The sequence below is a fragment of the Pygocentrus nattereri genome, chromosome 1, assembly GCF_015220715.1.
Source record: "Pygocentrus nattereri isolate fPygNat1 chromosome 1, fPygNat1.pri, whole genome shotgun sequence".
Taxonomy (NCBI): Eukaryota; Metazoa; Chordata; class Actinopteri; order Characiformes; family Serrasalmidae; genus Pygocentrus; species Pygocentrus nattereri.
Window position 1 is genome coordinate 9660483 of NC_051211.1, and position 18441 is coordinate 9678923.

Consider the following 18441-nt stretch of genomic DNA (forward strand, 5'->3'; position numbering starts at 1 on the left):
AATAACTTGCTTGAAGGGACGATGTCCCAGGGCTCTAATTTACATACACACACAAACATATATACACACCCATCTATACAGCTACTGACTAGTCGTGACTACTATATACATATTACCGGTATGTATTCATTAATTAACTAATTCATTCCTTTGCAGGTTTTTCCCTTTAGAACACTGAGGCCCCTCTCCCTCCCTGAAGGTGGATCCGCCCGACAGGGACAAGAAGCCTCGGTCCACTTTCCATCCCATTTACCCTCATCCCCTTCTTCACAGGATGTCAAGGTAGGTACATACAACATTCCTATTAATCTCAGTGATGGGCATACACTGCACCATCACACAGTCTCAGAGTGGTGAGAAAATACAAAACAGCAAATGGTAGCTGATGAGAGAGATCAGAGGAGAATGGCCTGACTTGTTTGATTTGACAGGAACTGAAAGAGCCATTCTTTGTACCTCTGAACACATTGAACCTTGAGGTGGATGTGCTACAATATCAGAAGTTCATAGTAGGTCCCACTTCTGTCTGCCAAGAACTGGATTCTGAGGCTACATTGGGCTTAAGGTTACTAAGGTTGGGTACTTTCACATTTGAGCCAATACTGGTACCAGTACCTGGAATTCAGCACCTGTTTACCAATGGTAATTATTTTGGTACTTCCCCTCCTAAAACAGTCCTGCAACCTCCAGCCTGTCAGGGTCTGTCACCAGGGCATATGTCATTGTATCTCCCAGCATGTAATTTGAATTTTCCATGTTATATTGTAAATGTTTTGGACATACTTAAAAAAAATCTCACATGTTACTGTTTGTATACCGTAAATAGCATGCTGGTAAGGAATTACAATGCGGCCAGTGGCTCTGCATTGATTCATGCCAGTAAAAATGTTAACGTCAACCAACGCTTCTCCAAACAACTGTTTTCTCCAATAACTTATCTAACTAACTAATCTGTTACATGAACATTCTGATGCAGTTGTCAATGGTTCACTTTTTGTTGGGTTCAACTTTGTCAGCACTGGCTGCAGGCATGCTGCTAACATTAGCTGTGGTTTCTGCAGGGGGACTTCAAAACACATGTGGTACACTCTTCAGCTTTTGGATATATTTTGTGACTGATCTGGTGGTTTCTCAGGTTAGATGTGTTGCCATGGCCAGCTCTGCATTCGCATTACAAATATTATAAAACTCTGTCTGTATCAAGTTTTGAAAAATGTTAGCACACTTTTGGCTGCTTTTGGCTCATCTGGCTGTGTGTTGGGCTTGAACCAAAATTTGGTACCGATGGATTTAAAGTGAGTCGGGTACTCTGTAGTATCGATGTAATTCAGTCACTACCCTTAAAAGTACCTTGATCTGTACCCAACCCTGAAGTTCACCAAAACTGTATAGTTGACAATCAATTGCTGCTGCTTGCCTGGCGAGATCTCAATCCAAAAGAGCGCATTTGGTATGTGGAGATTTGCAGCAAGAATCTGCAGGAGGCATCCATGCCAATTTGGACTAGAATCTTTAAGGCAGCAGTCCACTCTTATCTGCAAAGAGCTGGTGTGGTTGCAGGTTTTTATTCTAAATAAGCTGGAACACTGATGGTACTGTTTAAATCAGTTGGTCTCAGTCTTCAAACAATTTATTGCATGTGCTCCTGGTTTGTTGGAATGAAAACCTGCAGCCACACCAAGCCTTTTGTGGATAAGATTGCTCTATGGCAGGGGTCCCCAATCCCAGTCCTGGCAAACCAACACAGTGCACATTGTTGAGCACATTATATTCAACTCATTAACTAATTAACAAGCACTTCATTGGCTGGATCAGGTGTGTTGAATAGGGAAAACACAAAAATATGAAGAACATAGGGTCCTCAGGACTAGAACTGGGAACACCTGCTCTGAGGAATGTCTCCAGCATCTTCTTGAATCCAGGCCACAACAAATTCAAAAGCTGTTCTGAGAGAAAATGGGGTCCTCCTCACTATTAGAATGGTATTCCTAATAAAGTAGCCAATACCAGTAGATTCATTCATAAACATGCTTGTTGAGAATGTTGATTACTGTTATATGCCATGGTGGTCATGGCATGTTATCTCTACACTGTAAAAAATGAGAGGTCAGTTCAACTTAAAATGATTTAGTAACTGATTACATGGCTTTTATTGACTTGAGTCAACTTGAGGACACAAGAGTTCATACAATTCAAAGGTCTTAGTTGAGTCAAAAATTCTCCAAGCTACTGTTTCTAAAACCTGCATCTCGGTGAAATTAAACTGAATGTGTTTTTTTTGACTCCGTTTCCCACTAGCTGGCTCTCCTTCTATCATCTGGCATATTCTCCTCTTGGGTTTCCGGATAATGGACCACTGTGGTATTGCTGGGATTCAACCTCACAACCTCCTGATGTTGGGATGAATTATTACACAGCTGCACCACATGATGCCACACATCAAAGTCAAAACAAATATTTTCTCCAGTGTATTAAACATTTGTAGACACAAAATCTGAGTTGGTTCATGTGTTCCTGAGTGGTGCAGTGGACTGAGCCATCTACCAAACAGGAGGTTATGAGTTTGAGCTCCAGTGATGCCATAGCCATCCATAAGTGTATACTCAATGAGTCTTGGCTGGTGAGGAAGTTGAATATAAAAAAACAAGCTCATATTATTTACATAACTGAGATACAGTAAGAGATTTGACTCAACTAAGAAATTTGAGTTGTCCTCAAGTTGAGTCCACTCAAGAAAAGCCATGTAATCTGTTACTATATCATCCTGAGTTGAGCTGACCTCTAATTTTTACAGTGTAACAAATGTGACAACAAATTATTATAGTATACCCCCAATGGCTTTAAAAGGTGTCCCACTTTTTTCTAGAATATTTTGTGATAGTAGGACAGTGCTTGAAGTTTATTTGGTGTTTTTCATGGACCAACCATGAGAAGTCCTGTCTGTTACTGAAAAGATCCTTGTAAAATGTTTTCTGATATTACATTTTTCTGTGCCTGTCCTACTGAAGCCAGCAAAATTAATGTCCAAGGATCTCTTTCACTTTCTGTCCCTCTGGGTCAGTTCATCTTTTCTCATAAGCCTTGCTAGCTAGGCTGTCATTGCATTTGAACTTCAGGTTGTTCCTTTCATCTTCAGACATGAGGGAGATGTGACAGGGAGATTGAGTGTCCAGAAAGCCAACAAGCAAAACTTTGAAAATGTCCAACTTCTGCCATTACTGTAATGGAGTTCTCAAATCCATGGCAGGGTCAGCCAGATAGCAAAAGTGGTGATGAGTGAAGCAACTGGAACGCATTCTTGATTAGGAATGCCCACTGTGACCCTTCAGACTCTACCTTTCCCGTGTTCACACTCAGCTCTCTAGGTAAAATCATGGGAGGCGCAGGGTTCCTTCCTCCTTTGTCTACCTTGCTTTATACTCTCTAAAGGCCTCTCTAAATATTCAAGTGGAAGAATATGTAACATATTTATAGCTTTAAATAACACTAACGTCATAAAATCCTTCCATCTCAAGAGGCTTAAAAGATGAGTATCAGACTGTGGATAATGTCTGAGAACATGCCAAAAACTGCTGTAATGAACTGTTTAGATGGATTAGTCTCAGATTACTCCAGCCTCTCTCTGACACAGGGTAATAAAAACATCATTCGGACATTGTTCATCTTAATCATCTTAAACAAGTATGTGTGTGTGGGGGGGGGGTACAGATTCAGAAACCTTAATGTGCCACCTGTCTGAAAGATAATGAATGAAAAAAGGAGATTTTGCTTGGTCCTGTCTGGATTTCTCAGAAGAGCAGGGAACTACGGATGAAAGCAGATTTGGAGTGGTGTTCAAATTAAACTCTGGCTTTCAGGGGAGTCTCTTCCAAATGTGCCCATATCAGGTATGGGTCAAGGCCTTTGGAAGGAGTGAGGACACCAGAAGTAGTTGTTTTCATTTTATTCTGAACACAAAGTCGCTGAGACTTTTTTTTCCCTTTTCTTAAGCCTCCACTGGTCTCTTTCTCTTGCTGGGCTCTGCCACCTAATGAGAAAAGAGATGGCTATAAGTAGGCTGGCAGAAACAAGTGACAGGTGAGTGTTATCAGCTACTCAGCCCACTTGTTTGGCATGACTGGCTCTCCATCCTCCACAATCTGTTATAAATTACAAACACACATAAGCATAGTCGCATTATAATGCAGTGTGAGTTGTAAAGTGAAATCACAAATGGTCCAATATACAAACTTTTGCATATGTTTTTGCTCTGTAAAACACATTAATATGCAATAATATGCATGAGTACCCACAGATACAGGGGAGTTTGAGAGTTGGGTGACGAGTATTAAAAGTATTCCATGTGATTTTTAGACTTACTGAAAGTTTTCTTCATTAATTACTGAAAGATTCATTCGTTACATAATTCAAGACTAGTTTTAGATACAGTGCCAACAGAGTCATATTCTATTCTATCACACCTCCAGTGGGCCTCTCTGGGTCAAGTGTAGTCAGTAATCCAGGCCTGGTCTGAACCATGAGAGCAATGAACAGGTACATAAGGAAATAGAGTTGAGTCCATAAACAAACAATGGTCAAAATCCAGAGGATCAAACAGAGTTCAAGGGAAAATCTGACAGAGAAAAGAGGGACAGAAAAGATAAAAAATGCAGCAGGCAAAAACAGGAACATGTAAACCCAACACAGAAAGGACACTGGCTGCTCAACCAAGGAATTAATCCCAGGTCATTTTTGCTATGAGGGAACAGTAATACCCACTGCACCACCCTAGACTACAACATTTTTTATTCAAATGGAAATGCCACCAAAATGACACAAATCAAGGTTTTTAAAAATGCCAGAAATAGTGACAGCAAAAATAAGGACGACATTTTTCAAAGGTAATGGTGGGTCCATAATAATATATCTGTCCTGTTCTATCCCAGTCACAAATAGATCATTATAGAGTTTTTGCCAAATTTCAACACTTTAGCGAGTCAACAGCCATTACAATTTCAGCCAATTGTTTTGTAACAATAAGCTTCACAACTGGGATTAGGAATCAAGTGCAGTTTTATTGAACATGTGGCAGAACACTGTCGCACTTAGGCAGGGCAAAAGCCAAAGACAGGTCAGTCACACTCAGGCAAACAGTCCAAAAACAGAGTCCTGTACTCACAAGCGATAAGGCACGAAGTCAGAACCAAAGAAGATGAAGCTTGGAATTGCAGGACAGAAGTAAACAAGACTTCACTAAACGTTTGAGCAAATGTTTCCCTTAAACAACATACAAAATGGCTTTGAATGGCAAAGGAATGGCTGTATTTGCTTTATTGACCTTGCAACCCCTAGTTCCTATCACTACCGCTGTGAAGAAAAACACTGACTTTCTTTACAGTTCAGCTGTTAAATTAAGCAGACATTTTGATACACTATGTTGCCAAAAGTATTCATCTGCCTTCACACTTCATATGAACTTGAGTGACATCCCATTCTTAATCCATACGGTTTAATATGATATTGGATCACCCTTTGTAGCTATAACAGCTTCAACTCTTCTGGGAAGGCTTTCCACAAGGTTTAGGAGTGTCTTTATGGGAATTTTTGATCATTCTTCCAGAAGCACATTTGTGAGGTCAGACACTGATGTTGGACGAGAAGGCCTGGCTCACAGTCTCGCACTCTAAATTATCCCAAAGGTGTTCTATAGAGATTGAGGTCAGGACTTAGGCCAGTCAAATTCTTCCACACAAAACTCGCTTATCCATGTCTTTATGGACCTTGCTTTGTGCACTGGTGCGCAGTCATGTTGGAACAGGAAGGGGCCGTCCCCAAACTGTTCCCACAATGTTGGGAGCATGAAATTGTCTGAAATCTCTTGGTTGGCTGAAGCATTAAGAGTTTCTTTCACTGGAATTAAGGGGCCAAGCTCAACTCCTGAAAAACAACCCCATGCCATAATCCCCCCCTCCACCAAACTTTACACTTGACACAATGCAGTCAGACAAGTACTGTTCTCCTGGCAACTGCCAAAGCCAGACTTGTCCAACAGATTGCCAGATGGAGAAGCGTGATTTGTCACTCCAGAGAACACGTCTCCACTGCTATAGAGTCCAGTGGCAGTGCTTTAAACCACTCCATTCAATGCATAACATTGCGTATGGTGATGTAAGGCCAGGAGGCAGTTGCTCAGCCATGGAAACCCATTCCATGAAGCTCTCTACATTCTTGAGCTAATCTGAAGGCCACACGAAGTTTAGAGGTCTGAGTGATTGACTCTGCAGAAAGTTGGCAACCTCTGCACTCTATGTGCCTCAGCATCCGCTGACCCCATGCTGTCGTTTTACATGGCCTACCAGTTTGTGGCTGAGTTGCTGTCGTTCCCAATCACTTCCACTTTGTTAACACCACTGACAGTTGACTGTGGATTATTTAGTCGTGAGGAAATTTCATGACTGGACTTGTTGCACAGGTGGCGTCCAATCACGGTACCACGCTGGAATTCACTGAGCTCCTCAGAGCGACTCGGTCTTTTCCAAATGTCTGTAGAAGCAGTCTGTATGCCTAGGTGCTTGCTTTTATACATCTGTGGCTGTGGAAGTGATTGGAACACGTGAATTCAACGATTTGGATGGGTAAGTGAATATTTTTGGAAATATAGTGTACAGCACTGGAATTTCCCTTTTAAGGCATTTTAAGTCTTTTCAGGGAAGTTAAGCTCCCCTTGGCTCCTCCGCTGATTTGGAGCATTTAGCAGCCTGAGTACTGATGAATTTGTCATCCATTTAACTGTCTCATCTCAGGGATGAATGGAAATTACATGATTTTCCCCCTTAGATTCATTTTGCTTAGCTAAGTAATAGTAAATTCAACACCCAGTCATCTCAGAATGCAGTATTAACAAATTTCAGTCAGGAATTTCTAACATCAAATCAAGATATTAGGTAAAAAATAGTCTTCACGTGAATAGTCCAGGCCCTGTTCCTGTCAAAGGTTACTCTCAATTTCCATTAAAAGAGAATGAATGGAAGAGGAGTGAATTCACAAAGAGAGAGACAGATAGAGAGAATAAAGGGGAGAGAAGACGGGGTGAAGAAATTATGTAGAGAATTAAATTGAGAAATTGACAGACTGGAACTGAAGAAAAGACATAGGGGTGGGGTAAGAGAAAAGGAGGATGGTTGAGAGGTGGAGGCAAAGTGATGGACGGATGAGCAAGTGGAAAGTGCAGATAATACGGAGAGAGGCTGTGGGATGGACTGGATCCCAGAGCATCACAAGAGGGAGGTAGCACTATAGACAGAAGCGAGCAGCTCCAGCACCTGGGTGAGTGAGACACCTTCCAACTTCATTCTCTCCAGTAACAGCATCCACATAAAAATGGTTCACAGGAAAATTCACTGCAAAAATACACTGACAATTTTGATGTTTAGTGAACACTTCTATCATTTCAGTTGCATATCTGTGTTCCTGAGTTCCTGCTGACATTGTCATGTTGATGTCATGCTTTTTCAAATGGGCGTTTACAGTTTAAAGCTGGTGGGAATTTTACCCATTGCAAGTTGACTGAACTGAGCAGGGAGTGGCTGTCTTCTTCTCAGCATGCAGAGAGCTGGTGTAGCTGTTTTACATGTAGAATAAACTGTGATTACATTGCAGTAAAAAAGTCATGATTTTAACCAATAAGGCTTATCATACGTGTGTGTGTGTATACAGTACTGTGTGAAAGTCTTAGGCACCCAAGACACATTTTCAGAATTTCTGTTTATATTTGAATAAACAAAATTTATAGAATATTAATTAATAATGATTATATATATATATATATATATATATATATATATATATATATATATATATATATAAAATTACATAAATGATAGTTATTTTATGGATGTTGGTGTGTTTAACCATTTTCAAACCTCTTTCCTCCTCGAGGAAGCCCAGTATTATAATGTAGTTAAAAAGCAACTCCTGGTTTGACCAATCAGTGCTTCAGTAAGTTGTGCTCATGATGTAATTGATGATATTAACAAGTCTCTGTGGCGGCTGTGAAGGTGTCAAGGAAAAAATGGACCCAAGAAATTTGTTATTGTTTGTTTATTTGAATGATGAATATGACTTTATTCTAATGTATATTGTGATAAACTCACTGCTGAGGAAAATTGTTTAAAAATTTGCTTAGATGCCTAGAACTTTCGTACAGTACTGTGTGTATATATTTATGCACATAGCAAACTGGCTAAGTTACTCTTAAGCTATAGGAGTAAAAAATGGAAGCCTGAACCTGCTGTCAGATCCACATTTTCTATGTAATTGGACAGTTAACATGTAAACCAAGACTTTTTGAGCAGCTTGATACGAATTGCTCCATTCTAGAAGAACTAGAGGAACATAGTCAGAATTGTACACAGTGGAAGTGATAAGAGCCAGATGTCAGAGTTTCATGCTTCTAAAAGCTCTCTTAAAGAAAGTTATGACACAAAATGATTACATATATACTGAATGATGTCAGACATTTCTTCACAATAGTACTGCAATAAGGTTTTGAGCCTTAAAGGATCAATATGTAAAATGATGCAACCTGTCAAATTCATACTCCATGCTCCAAACAATAGGAGGCAACATAGTGCCAGAAAGTTGGTGCCCATCCCTTTTCTAGGAAACAAAAATGCATAGTCCCTTCTCTTCCCTGTTTTTACCAGTCTAGAAGTAATGTTGAGCTCAGCGTCAAATGTCATCCCTTTACTGGCTAAGAACTACAGTGGTGGAAAGCAATGCCGGTGTTAGCTCTTGTTTTGCTTCTATTTATTGTACTTCTTTTCTTTGCTGCTGAATGTGGTTTCTTGCCGGAGGCGGGCAACAATGGTGATAATTATCGCTTGCCAAGACCTTTAACGATCTTTGCATAGAATACCCCCTTGGGGAAGTGCTTCTTCATGCTTTCATGTTGGACTAATGGAAGATGCAGATGAGTCAAGTTCTTCCACACCAAACTCGCTCATTCATGTCTTTATGGACCTTGCTTTGTACACTGCTGCGCAGTCATGTTGGAACAGGAAGGGGACATCCCCAAACTGTTCCCACAACATTAGGAGCATGAAATTGTCAAATCTCTTGGTCTGCTGAAGCACTAAGAGTTCCTTTCACTGGAACTAAGGGGACGCATCCAACTCCTGACAAACAACCCCACAGCATAAACCCTCCTCCACCAAACTTTACGCTTGGCACAATCCAGTCAGACAAATACCGTTCATTGGACTCCCAGACAGAAAAGTGTGATTCATCACTCCAGAGAATATATTTCCACTGCTCTAGATTCCAGTGGCAGCACTGCACCACTGCATTTGATGCTTTGCAGTGTTTGGTGATGTAAGGGTTTAGATGCAGCTGCTCGGCCATGGAAACTTATTCCATGAAACTCTTTACGCTGTTCTTAAACTAATCTGAAGGCCAGAAGTTTGGAGGCCTGTAGTGATTGACTCTGCAGAAAGTTGGCGACCTCTGACCCCACTCTGTCATTTTACATGGCCTACCACTTCCACTTTTTTTTACAATACCACTGACAGTTGACTGTGGAATATTTAGTAGTGAGGAAATTTCACGACTGCACATATGGCATCCTATCACAGTACCACGCTGGAATTCACTGAGCTCCTGAGAGCAACCCATTGTTTTCACTAATTTGTGAAAGAATAGTTTGTAGAAGCAGTCTGCAGGCCTAAGTGCTTGGCTTTATACACCTGTGGCTATGGAAGTGATTGGAACGCCTGAATTCAATTATTTGGATAGGTGATTGAATACTTTTGGAAATATAGTGTATTTCAGCAACATGATACATATACATTTCACATCACATCAAAACTGTTAGGTCCTCACATACTGTTGACAGTTTTAGTTCATTTTGGAACTAAAAATCTTGGAAATTTTAATATATATATATATATATATATATATAATAATTATATATATATATATATATATATATATATATATATATATATATATATATATATATATATAAAATTACATAAATTATAGTTATATATATATATATATATATATATATATATATATATATATATAAAATTACATCAATTATAGTTATTTATATATATATATATATATATATATATATATATATATATATATATATATTTATTTATTTATTTATTTATATATTTATTTATTTATATATTTATTTATTATATAAATCAGTGAAATTCCCCTTTAACTGGTTAAAGTCTAACTGTGATTTCTAAAACAGTGCCTTGTGGGCATGTTCATATTCACTAGACAATGAAAATATTTTAGATGAAGAATGTACCTGTAGTGTTGGTACACAGCACTTTGAGCCACTGCACACTAATCTGTGCAAACGAAGAAATGGATCTTAATTTTCTTCTTAAAACCCACTTACACGGTTTTCACAAAGATTCGGACACTAAACAATGTTTTCTTATTTGGGATTTTGTTCTTAAATAAGAACAATATCTATGCAAATTCAAGTCTACACAAATCTACGCAAAATTTCCTAAAATGTTTTCTGCAGTTTTCACCAGAATACGGTACAACAAAGTAAAGAATGTATTACATGTACCTGTATGTTCAAATGTCCTCATTTACATAGACCCACCTAAGAATGAAATCCAGGGTGAAGTGAAGGTACCTCCGTTAACCTGGTGCTAGCATTATAAAGTGATTACCACAGATACACTAGAAAAAATTAGCATCAATAAAATGAAATGAATCTTTCAAATGAAAAATGTATTTTTTAAATGGATAGTGTACCGATGAAGTAAGAACTCAATTTTGTATAAACTGAGTGGCTGAAAACGTATTTTCTTTTCCAGAACTAGACTGGTCAACTAGCCAACAAAGGTCAGTCTTTTTCAAGTTAAACTTCTTCTTTTCCCCTAGAGCCAAGACCCAGGCAGTGCACAGGACATACATTGTGTGTAGCTAAATGTCCTAGAGTACCAAACGTCCTAGACTCTGTTCCTCAAAGAAAGGAAACAGCAACTCTATGTCAATCATCTATCTCTGCAGAAAAAGACTTTGACTGACAAAACACTGTTCATAGAAAATGGACGAAAAGAGACTGAGTGTTGGTATAGAAAAGAGTTCAATGAGAAGGACGAGGCCAGTGTAGCAGAAAAAGCTCCACATTTGTCACATTTAAAAGCAAAACTGATTATTAATTTAATCTCTGAAATGCTTCATTTTCAAGTATTGTGCTGCTGTATATACTTTTGCTCAGTGCTGAGGAAAGGTAAGGTCTATCTGTCCTGATATTTCAGCTCCAGAAAGCTCATTTCATGAGTGTCAAAGAATAAACATGGAGAAGGAATAAGATTCGATGGAGCATCATTATTTCCTTGGAGTCTTTCCAGTGCAGCAGAATTTCTGATTGCTAATAAGCTGGGGAGTGGAGAGCCAATGCTGGTTTTCATGCAGACACTGAGAAGTGAATGAAAGAATGGCATTAAAGATGTTCGAGAAAAAGAAATCTACAACCTAATCAAACAATGGCGTTAGAGTTGGAGATAGAGGTCACACTTATACCCAAGAAAGATATTTTACAGCTTTTTTTTATCTTTGTAAATTGTAGACTGAAAAAGAGAAGAAAAATCCATAGGCTCCCACAGGGCATAGAACACAACAACAAACTGCCTCCAGAATCTCTAATATTCAACAATGCAATTGTCTTCACCAGTGCTATTATATATTATGGTATAATTTTATTGATTTATCGATTCACCCAGAGTTTGTTCCACTGCTTTTTACTTTCCACCAGTAAGTAACTACGCCCCATTATTTTCAGTTAACTCCACCCCTTGCTCATCTTTGAAAAATGCTCAAAAATAGGAGGGGCATGCTGGGAGGGGTCCGGCATTGATCTACGGGACAAAACAATTCAAAATGGATGGTCAGGTTTGACTATAAAGTTACAAATATTTTCTCTGACAAAATGTCTAAACTGTAGATACTGAAAAAAATGTAAATGAGAGACTACATTTTTCTTTGAGTTGTTAAAAAGAAACAAATCTCCCATCTAGATAAAAGTACCCAATATACTGTAAATCTTTGTCGTTCCAGACAGAGAATGCCCCATCCAGCTGAGAAGGCTGAAATAAGTGGTTGTCTAAGATTAGGGTATGGGTAGATGTTGGTGGAGCTTTATTAAAACAACTGATTAACAAGTAGTTTCCACCTTTCGAAATTTGCCTTAAGCTTTTCAAGCATACATTGGAAGTTTAGCCTATACAATAATTTGGGTTTTCTGGGAATTTGAAGACCCAAGAAAAAATGGGACCCATGTTTTGATTTAGTGGCATGAATTCATCAGATAACCAGATAGCTTACCAATTGAATCAATATAGTCTTACAAGTTAGGAACTTCAGAAACACATCCTCATCAGCGACTCTGTTTAGGGTTAGAATTAGGCCTGAATAATCTCTCCACTGCTGCTTCCTTTGCTGTAAAATAGTTAACACACAATTCTAACAGTTTTCACAAGAAATGGTTTCAAATGCTGGAGTTAATGCATAACTGCTAATTCACCAACCTTAAACGTGAAGACTGACGCACAGACTGCTGGACACACAGCAACACAGAAAACAAAAAGGCAAAGAGAACGATTTAAGACTAACACTGATTATTTAGAGATGAACGGACTTATTTGCATTCATAATCACTCAGTTGGTTTCCTCATACGTTTAATCTGCAACAACTCACATGGCAGAAGGTGCTTCTCTTTCTCCTGCTTCTCGTTCAAATTCTCCTGCTACACCTTAAATGGCGCAGCAGTACAATCTGGCATCACCATTTAAGGTGGAACGGGACAATTTGAATGAGAAGCTGGATAATGAGAAGCAACTTTAGCCTCAAAAAAGTTGAACACTGAAAAACATTTTACAAGAAACTCGCGAAGAAGTTTCCTGAGGTGCGAGAAGCGGCTACAGCTGAGCTAAACCTTAAAGAGCAAAGTAATTTTGTGTTTATTTCAATTTTAGTCTGCATTAGCAAATAAGCACATACTGACACATACTTACAGCCAAGATAGTAAAACGGACATAGTGTTGTGGCTCCTAAGGTGGTTTATTTGTTGAAAGGACAAAATGGCTCTCCTTAATATTTCGGTTGTGACCCCTGAGTTAAGTCTACTTGTAAGGGGTGATCAGCGCACAGTTTGCTTGAGCTGCTCTTGAGCTGAGGCCACAAGAAAACTGATCACAATATATTAATTTTGTGGCAAAAATGTATTGAAAAATAACCACCTTAAGGGCACTATATTTTACTTATGTATTTCCCATTGCTGGCTAAGAAGTCAGCATTGACAAAGTAGTGTTACAAATGTCTTGGAATTATTGCCTCCATGTAACTACTTTCAAAACACATTTCATTGCATTTTGTCATGACAAACCTTAAGGGACACCTTAATAACTGATAACAACAGCAGTGGCTTCAGTGTGGGATAGTGACTGGGCCAGCAGAGCCAGGGGACTTCCAAACGTTTGGGTCCCTGGAGGCCTCAGACCACAAGGCCCAAGGTGGCTCAGACTTGAGACAATCCACTGTGGATGTAAAAAAAATTATTTGAACAAATAACCTTTAAAAACTAACAGGAACATGTTGGGAAAAAAATTGATAGTTTATACAAATTGCCCAGCAGGATATAATGTAATTAGCTAGAGCTAGAGCTAGAGCTACAGAGAAAACAATGGGTACTACAGGAAGTGAAGGAAATAAATGAATTCATTTATTGCCAATTCATTTATTCATATTAAATGGACTCTCTCAGACAAATTTCAGTTTGGATTTGAGTTTTAATTATTAAAGCTCTGACTGTGTGATTGCTATCCAGTAGGGCTGGGCAATTAATTTCATTTATTTTCAATTATGATTTTAACTGCCAATGATTATGAAAACAAGACCATTGAGATTTGAGAATTTTTTTTATGTTTAGTAGTTTCATTTAAAAGATTTTTTTTTTTTTTTTTTTTAGTTCAATAAATACATGATGTTTCCAGAGTCAATGAGTAACCAGTTAAATTGTGATCTTAATACTGAACAAAATGATCATTAATATGATCAAGCAGCTTTTCTACCCAGATTTTTCTTTGCGGCCTATCTTTATTACTGTGCACATCTCTATCAGAGAGGCATGACAAGCCAAGCAGCAGGCCTATTACAAGGAGAATATTACTACATAGAGCAGCTTGACACTCAGAACAAAAGCAGACAGAAAGCATGAGCTGCATCCGCTTATCTGTCACACTGGGACTATAAAGAAAAAGTGTAGTTGGAGGACTTGGAGATGACTTTACTGAGGCATATATTATATGCTTTATGATAAGAATTCAAACTTGAATGATATTCTTGTCTAGTGTTTAATGAGTAATCGAGTAATAGAACTGATTCTGGCTCTAGGATCTAAGATTTCCACATAATTGTACACATTAGGATATAAAAGTCGAAAAAAGTGGTCATAAAAGGCTCTTGAGTAGTGCAGTTGTCACTGCTGGCCCTGCTGTTAGGAGATAAATTTGATCCCTGGTGATGCCACAGCCTTTCAGGGCTGTAAGTCCAAGACCCTGTTCATACCTAGTTGTTTCATATGACCAGGATATTGCTGAATTGGCTTATTGACTATATTTGGGGCAAGAGGGAAATAGTGTAAATGGTTTTGAGTTTATAAGGCAAACTAATTAAGTGCACTGTATTCTGTGACATTTCAGTTTAATCTATTATAACACTGGGGCTACTTTATTTCAAGTGACAGTTAACAATTCTGATTTTTCCCCTAGATATTCCAGATGATGCACGCTTGACCTGCCATCTTCCTATACCCCCATCTCCTGCAACTCATCATGGATATTGTGTTCACCTCCTCTGTTCCCACTGTGTGTCAGTACTCTGCAGACTTGAACATATCCTTTCCCTTTCCCCATGATCCAAGTCTAAACTCTACAGCTTCTTCTCCTCTCAGCCCACCAAGCTATGCAATATCTTACTTTACCATGACCCTTGGAGCCCTCTCAAACTTAACAGCGCTAGTCATCCTTTCCAAATCATACACTCGCTTCCACCGCCGAGCTAAAACACCTTTTTTGTTATTAGCAGTGGCTCTGCTCCTGACTGACCTGGCCGGTCATTTGCTTACAGGGTCTTTTGGTCTGTACCTGCATCTGGGAAGGGTTAGAAGGCAAAGGGCCACAGCCAGAGCCATTGACCCCCCACAAGCCTTCTGCAAAATGTTTGGAGCCTTTATGGTATTCTTCGGTCTGACTCCTTTGCTCCTGGGGTGTGCCATGGCAGTGGAACGTTGCAGGGGCATCACCCAGTCCCTTCAGCACTCTGCCGTTGTCACCACAGCTCATGTGCGGCTTTGCTTACTCCTGCTCTTCACCGTGGCCTGTACCTTTGCAGCACTCCCCCTCCTGGGCGTGGGCAGCTACAAACTCCAGTTTCCTGGCACCTGGTGTTTCCTCCCTGTGCGGGGTTCACTCTCCACTGCGGATGTGAGTTTAGCCTTGGCTTTCTCAGGCTTGGGCCTGGTCGCGCTGGCAGTCTCTGTATTTTGTAATACTGTGAGTGGGCTGACATTGCTGCAGGCCAGGTGTAGCAACCAAGATCTAAAGCAGACTACTTCCAGGAGACATAGATCATCCTCTCCTCTTCAGTCACTGGACATGGAGATGATGGCGCAGCTTGCGGTTATAAATGTGGTGTCCTGTGTCTGCTGGAGTCCCTTTCTTGTGAGTGAATCCTTCTCAAATACTAATGTATCTGGCAGACAAAACAAAGTCTGTGAAAAAAATAAGGCTTGAGTTTTTGTCTTGCCAATTATGTCTTGTGCAAAATAATAGAAATACTTAAAACCCAAATCATTAATGCTGCAATACAGCACTTATTGTAGCTCAGCTCTACAGTACAGATCCTAACAAAACAGAAGCTTAAGCTAATGTTTACAAACTCATTAGTAGTCGATGGTGTACAGCACTTAAAGTAAATGAAGTTTAACTTTGAAGCCTCACTGGTGATTATCCCATGTTACTGAAAATAATGCATGGCCACAATAACACAAAATATTCATTTTTAAAGATAAAACCACTGATATTCGTTCATGCCTGAGGACCTCAACACAGGAAGTTATCAAACACAGTCTATGATGAACGACTTTAGAAAGATGTGACACTGAGCTCTGTAAGATCATTTCTCACTTCATCAATCTGTATTTTAGATCCAATTCAAGCTTAATTTGTTAAACAAATTTTAGCCTTACTTTTAGTATTTTAGACATTAACTATTATTTAGAAACAGACATTTTTCTGGATGCTCTCAGGATTGCTGTGGTCAGACCTCAATTATAGAAACACACACTAAATCAATCGGTTTTGTCGCATTGTTTTGTATTGTATTGTTTTCTTAGGAAGCCCAGTAAAAAGATTACGTCCAGGTTTTGTACTTCAGGTCTGTGTATGTGAAGCAGAAGAGCTTAGCTTCTCATAAAGGATGTTTCTCTGAATTTTATTATTTATTCTTGAATTTTAGTCATACTAAGACTTTAGATTCAATTGTGGCCACAACCTTGTAAGGCATGGGAATAAGACAGTTAAATTGTGGCCACAACTTAGTGAGACATGGGAATGAGATTGTTAAATAGCTGCAACTTAGTGATATGTGGAAATGAGATGGGTAGGCTGTGGCAGCGCCATAGTAAGGTGTGGGAACTAAAAAGTCATGGCTATGGTTTAGTAAGGCATAGATAAGGAAACAAGATAATTCAGTTGTGGTAGTTAAGTTACAATACGTTATCTTGTTTTCAGGTATTAGTATATTGTGGCCACACATTACGATTCTATTTCTGTAAGCTGTGGCCACACATTATTTTTTATGAAGGGATATCTCCAGCAGGGCCCTGATTTGAAGTAGGTCTTTATTAATGGTGTTTTGATTCTCTTTTCCCTCACTTAGATTTACATTACCATATCAGTGAGACAGTTCTTCAAAGGCCATTTCAGATCAGATGAGGAGTATGACAAGCCACTACTGCTGGCCTTGAGGATGGCCTCCTGGAACCAGATCCTGGACCCATGGGTCTACATCCTCCTGAGGCGGGCTGTGCTGTGCCGAGTGTGCAGTCTGCTCCAGCCCAAAAGAGCTATTTTAAGCCAGAACAACTCCTGCATAGGCTTGGAAAGACAGGAAATCCGGCTACACTGACATCTGTGCTCACAAAGTAGAGCAAAAGACAGTCAATAGTAAGAAGGCACCATTAACATGTCTGAAATGTATATTAAATCAGCCATAGGAATCATAGAATGTATGCAGTGGAGCCCAACCCCCTACAGAGTTTACTTTGAACCTGGAGTTGACCCTTACAACTGGATGCCCAGAAAACCTTGAATACGATGTGATAGGAATAAAGCCTCAGATTCAGAGAACTTTTTTTGGGAAATTAGACCGTTAATTGATTGCTTAGCTAAACACATGCTATGTGACACTTTTCTATAATGCATTGTTACATTGGCAGATTACAGTATTCTCCAACTGAGCTTTTCTATTATCATTATGTAATTGTATGTTTGCATGTTATGGATGCATATAAATAGAAAACTGATGGCAGCTGCCATTTGTTGGGTTCCAGGGCCATTGATGAGAATGGAAGGCAGATTTTACACTTTTAATAAACATTGATAAGCATTTCCATTTAAAGGGCCTATATTATGTGAAACCTAATTTTCATCAATTTTACATTACATTTACATTTAGCAGAAGCTTTTATCCAAAGCGACTTACAAATAATGTGATACATAGGACAAACATAGTCAGGCCTTAAAGGAGGCCAAGGGGTAATAGCAGGGTAGAGAAGGGAAGGAGGGCAAGAAGGAGATGAGGTTGGTAGTGGTAAGATTTGCAAGAGGCAATTAGAGCAAGTGCTCCCTGAAGAGCTCTGTCTTCAGGAGTTTCTTAAAAATAGCGAGGGACGCCCCTGCTCTGACGGTGGAAGGTAGCTTGTTCCACCATTGGGGAATCAAGTATGAGAACGGTCTCGATGGCTTCGATTTTACACAAAAAAGTTCTATGTAATATGTAAACAAGCCTATACAGTCCACACACGTCCAGCATCCACTCAACTCAAGTGGAGTGCACCCATTTACATCTACCTATTCAGTTTACAGCAGTTTAACCCCACTCATGGTTGCTGAAGTTTGCTTTTTGAATGAGACGAAATATGAAGCAGCCAATCAGAACAGAGATATTTTGCATATTTCAGTCTTAAAGGCACAGTAATAAAAACAGCTTGTTTAATTCCAGGTGATAATGGACAAGGGCTATGTAAGACTGAATTAGTTTTGGTACATAAAAGCAAAGTCTGGGAAAAAATACGCAGAAAATGTTCAAAATATGGGCCTTTAGTAAGTTCCAGGGCCAATAAGTAAACAGCCTGTTTA

At 39.2% G+C, this 18441-nt stretch overlaps 1 protein-coding gene across 4 annotated transcripts; it reads left to right on the top strand.

Annotated features, from left to right (window-relative positions):
• The first annotated feature begins 216 nt into the window (after window positions 1–216).
• Window positions 217–17430, top strand: ptger1c (prostaglandin E receptor 1c (subtype EP1)). Of its 4 annotated transcripts, XM_017701498.1 has the most exons (6): window positions 257–282; window positions 3991–4077; window positions 10833–10860; window positions 14791–14890; window positions 15149–15741; window positions 16961–17430. In XM_017701498.1, exons 4-6 carry the CDS (start codon window positions 14854–14856, stop codon window positions 17207–17209), a joined length of 879 nt encoding a protein of 292 aa, XP_017556987.1. In that variant the 5' UTR covers window positions 257–282; window positions 3991–4077; window positions 10833–10860; window positions 14791–14853; the 3' UTR covers window positions 17210–17430. The 4 variants fall into 4 exon arrangements, with proteins under 4 accessions (XP_017556986.1, XP_017556987.1, XP_017556983.1 ...); XM_017701494.1 differs by having other exon boundaries at window positions 14791–15741; XM_017701496.1 differs by lacking the exon at window positions 10833–10860 and having other exon boundaries at window positions 14791–15741.
• Window positions 17431–18441: the final 1011 nt, after the last annotated feature.

Bases quoted from the DNA above. Each gene is read 5' to 3' on its own strand.
- ptger1c (XM_017701497.2), top strand. From the start codon at position 14,854: ATGGATATTGTGTTCACCTCCTCTGTTCCCACTGTGTGTCAGTACTCT. The intron at 15,742-16,960 runs GTGAGTGAATCC...TCCCTCACTTAG, and splicing joins TCTGCTGGAGTCCCTTTCTT to ATTTACATTACCATATCAGT.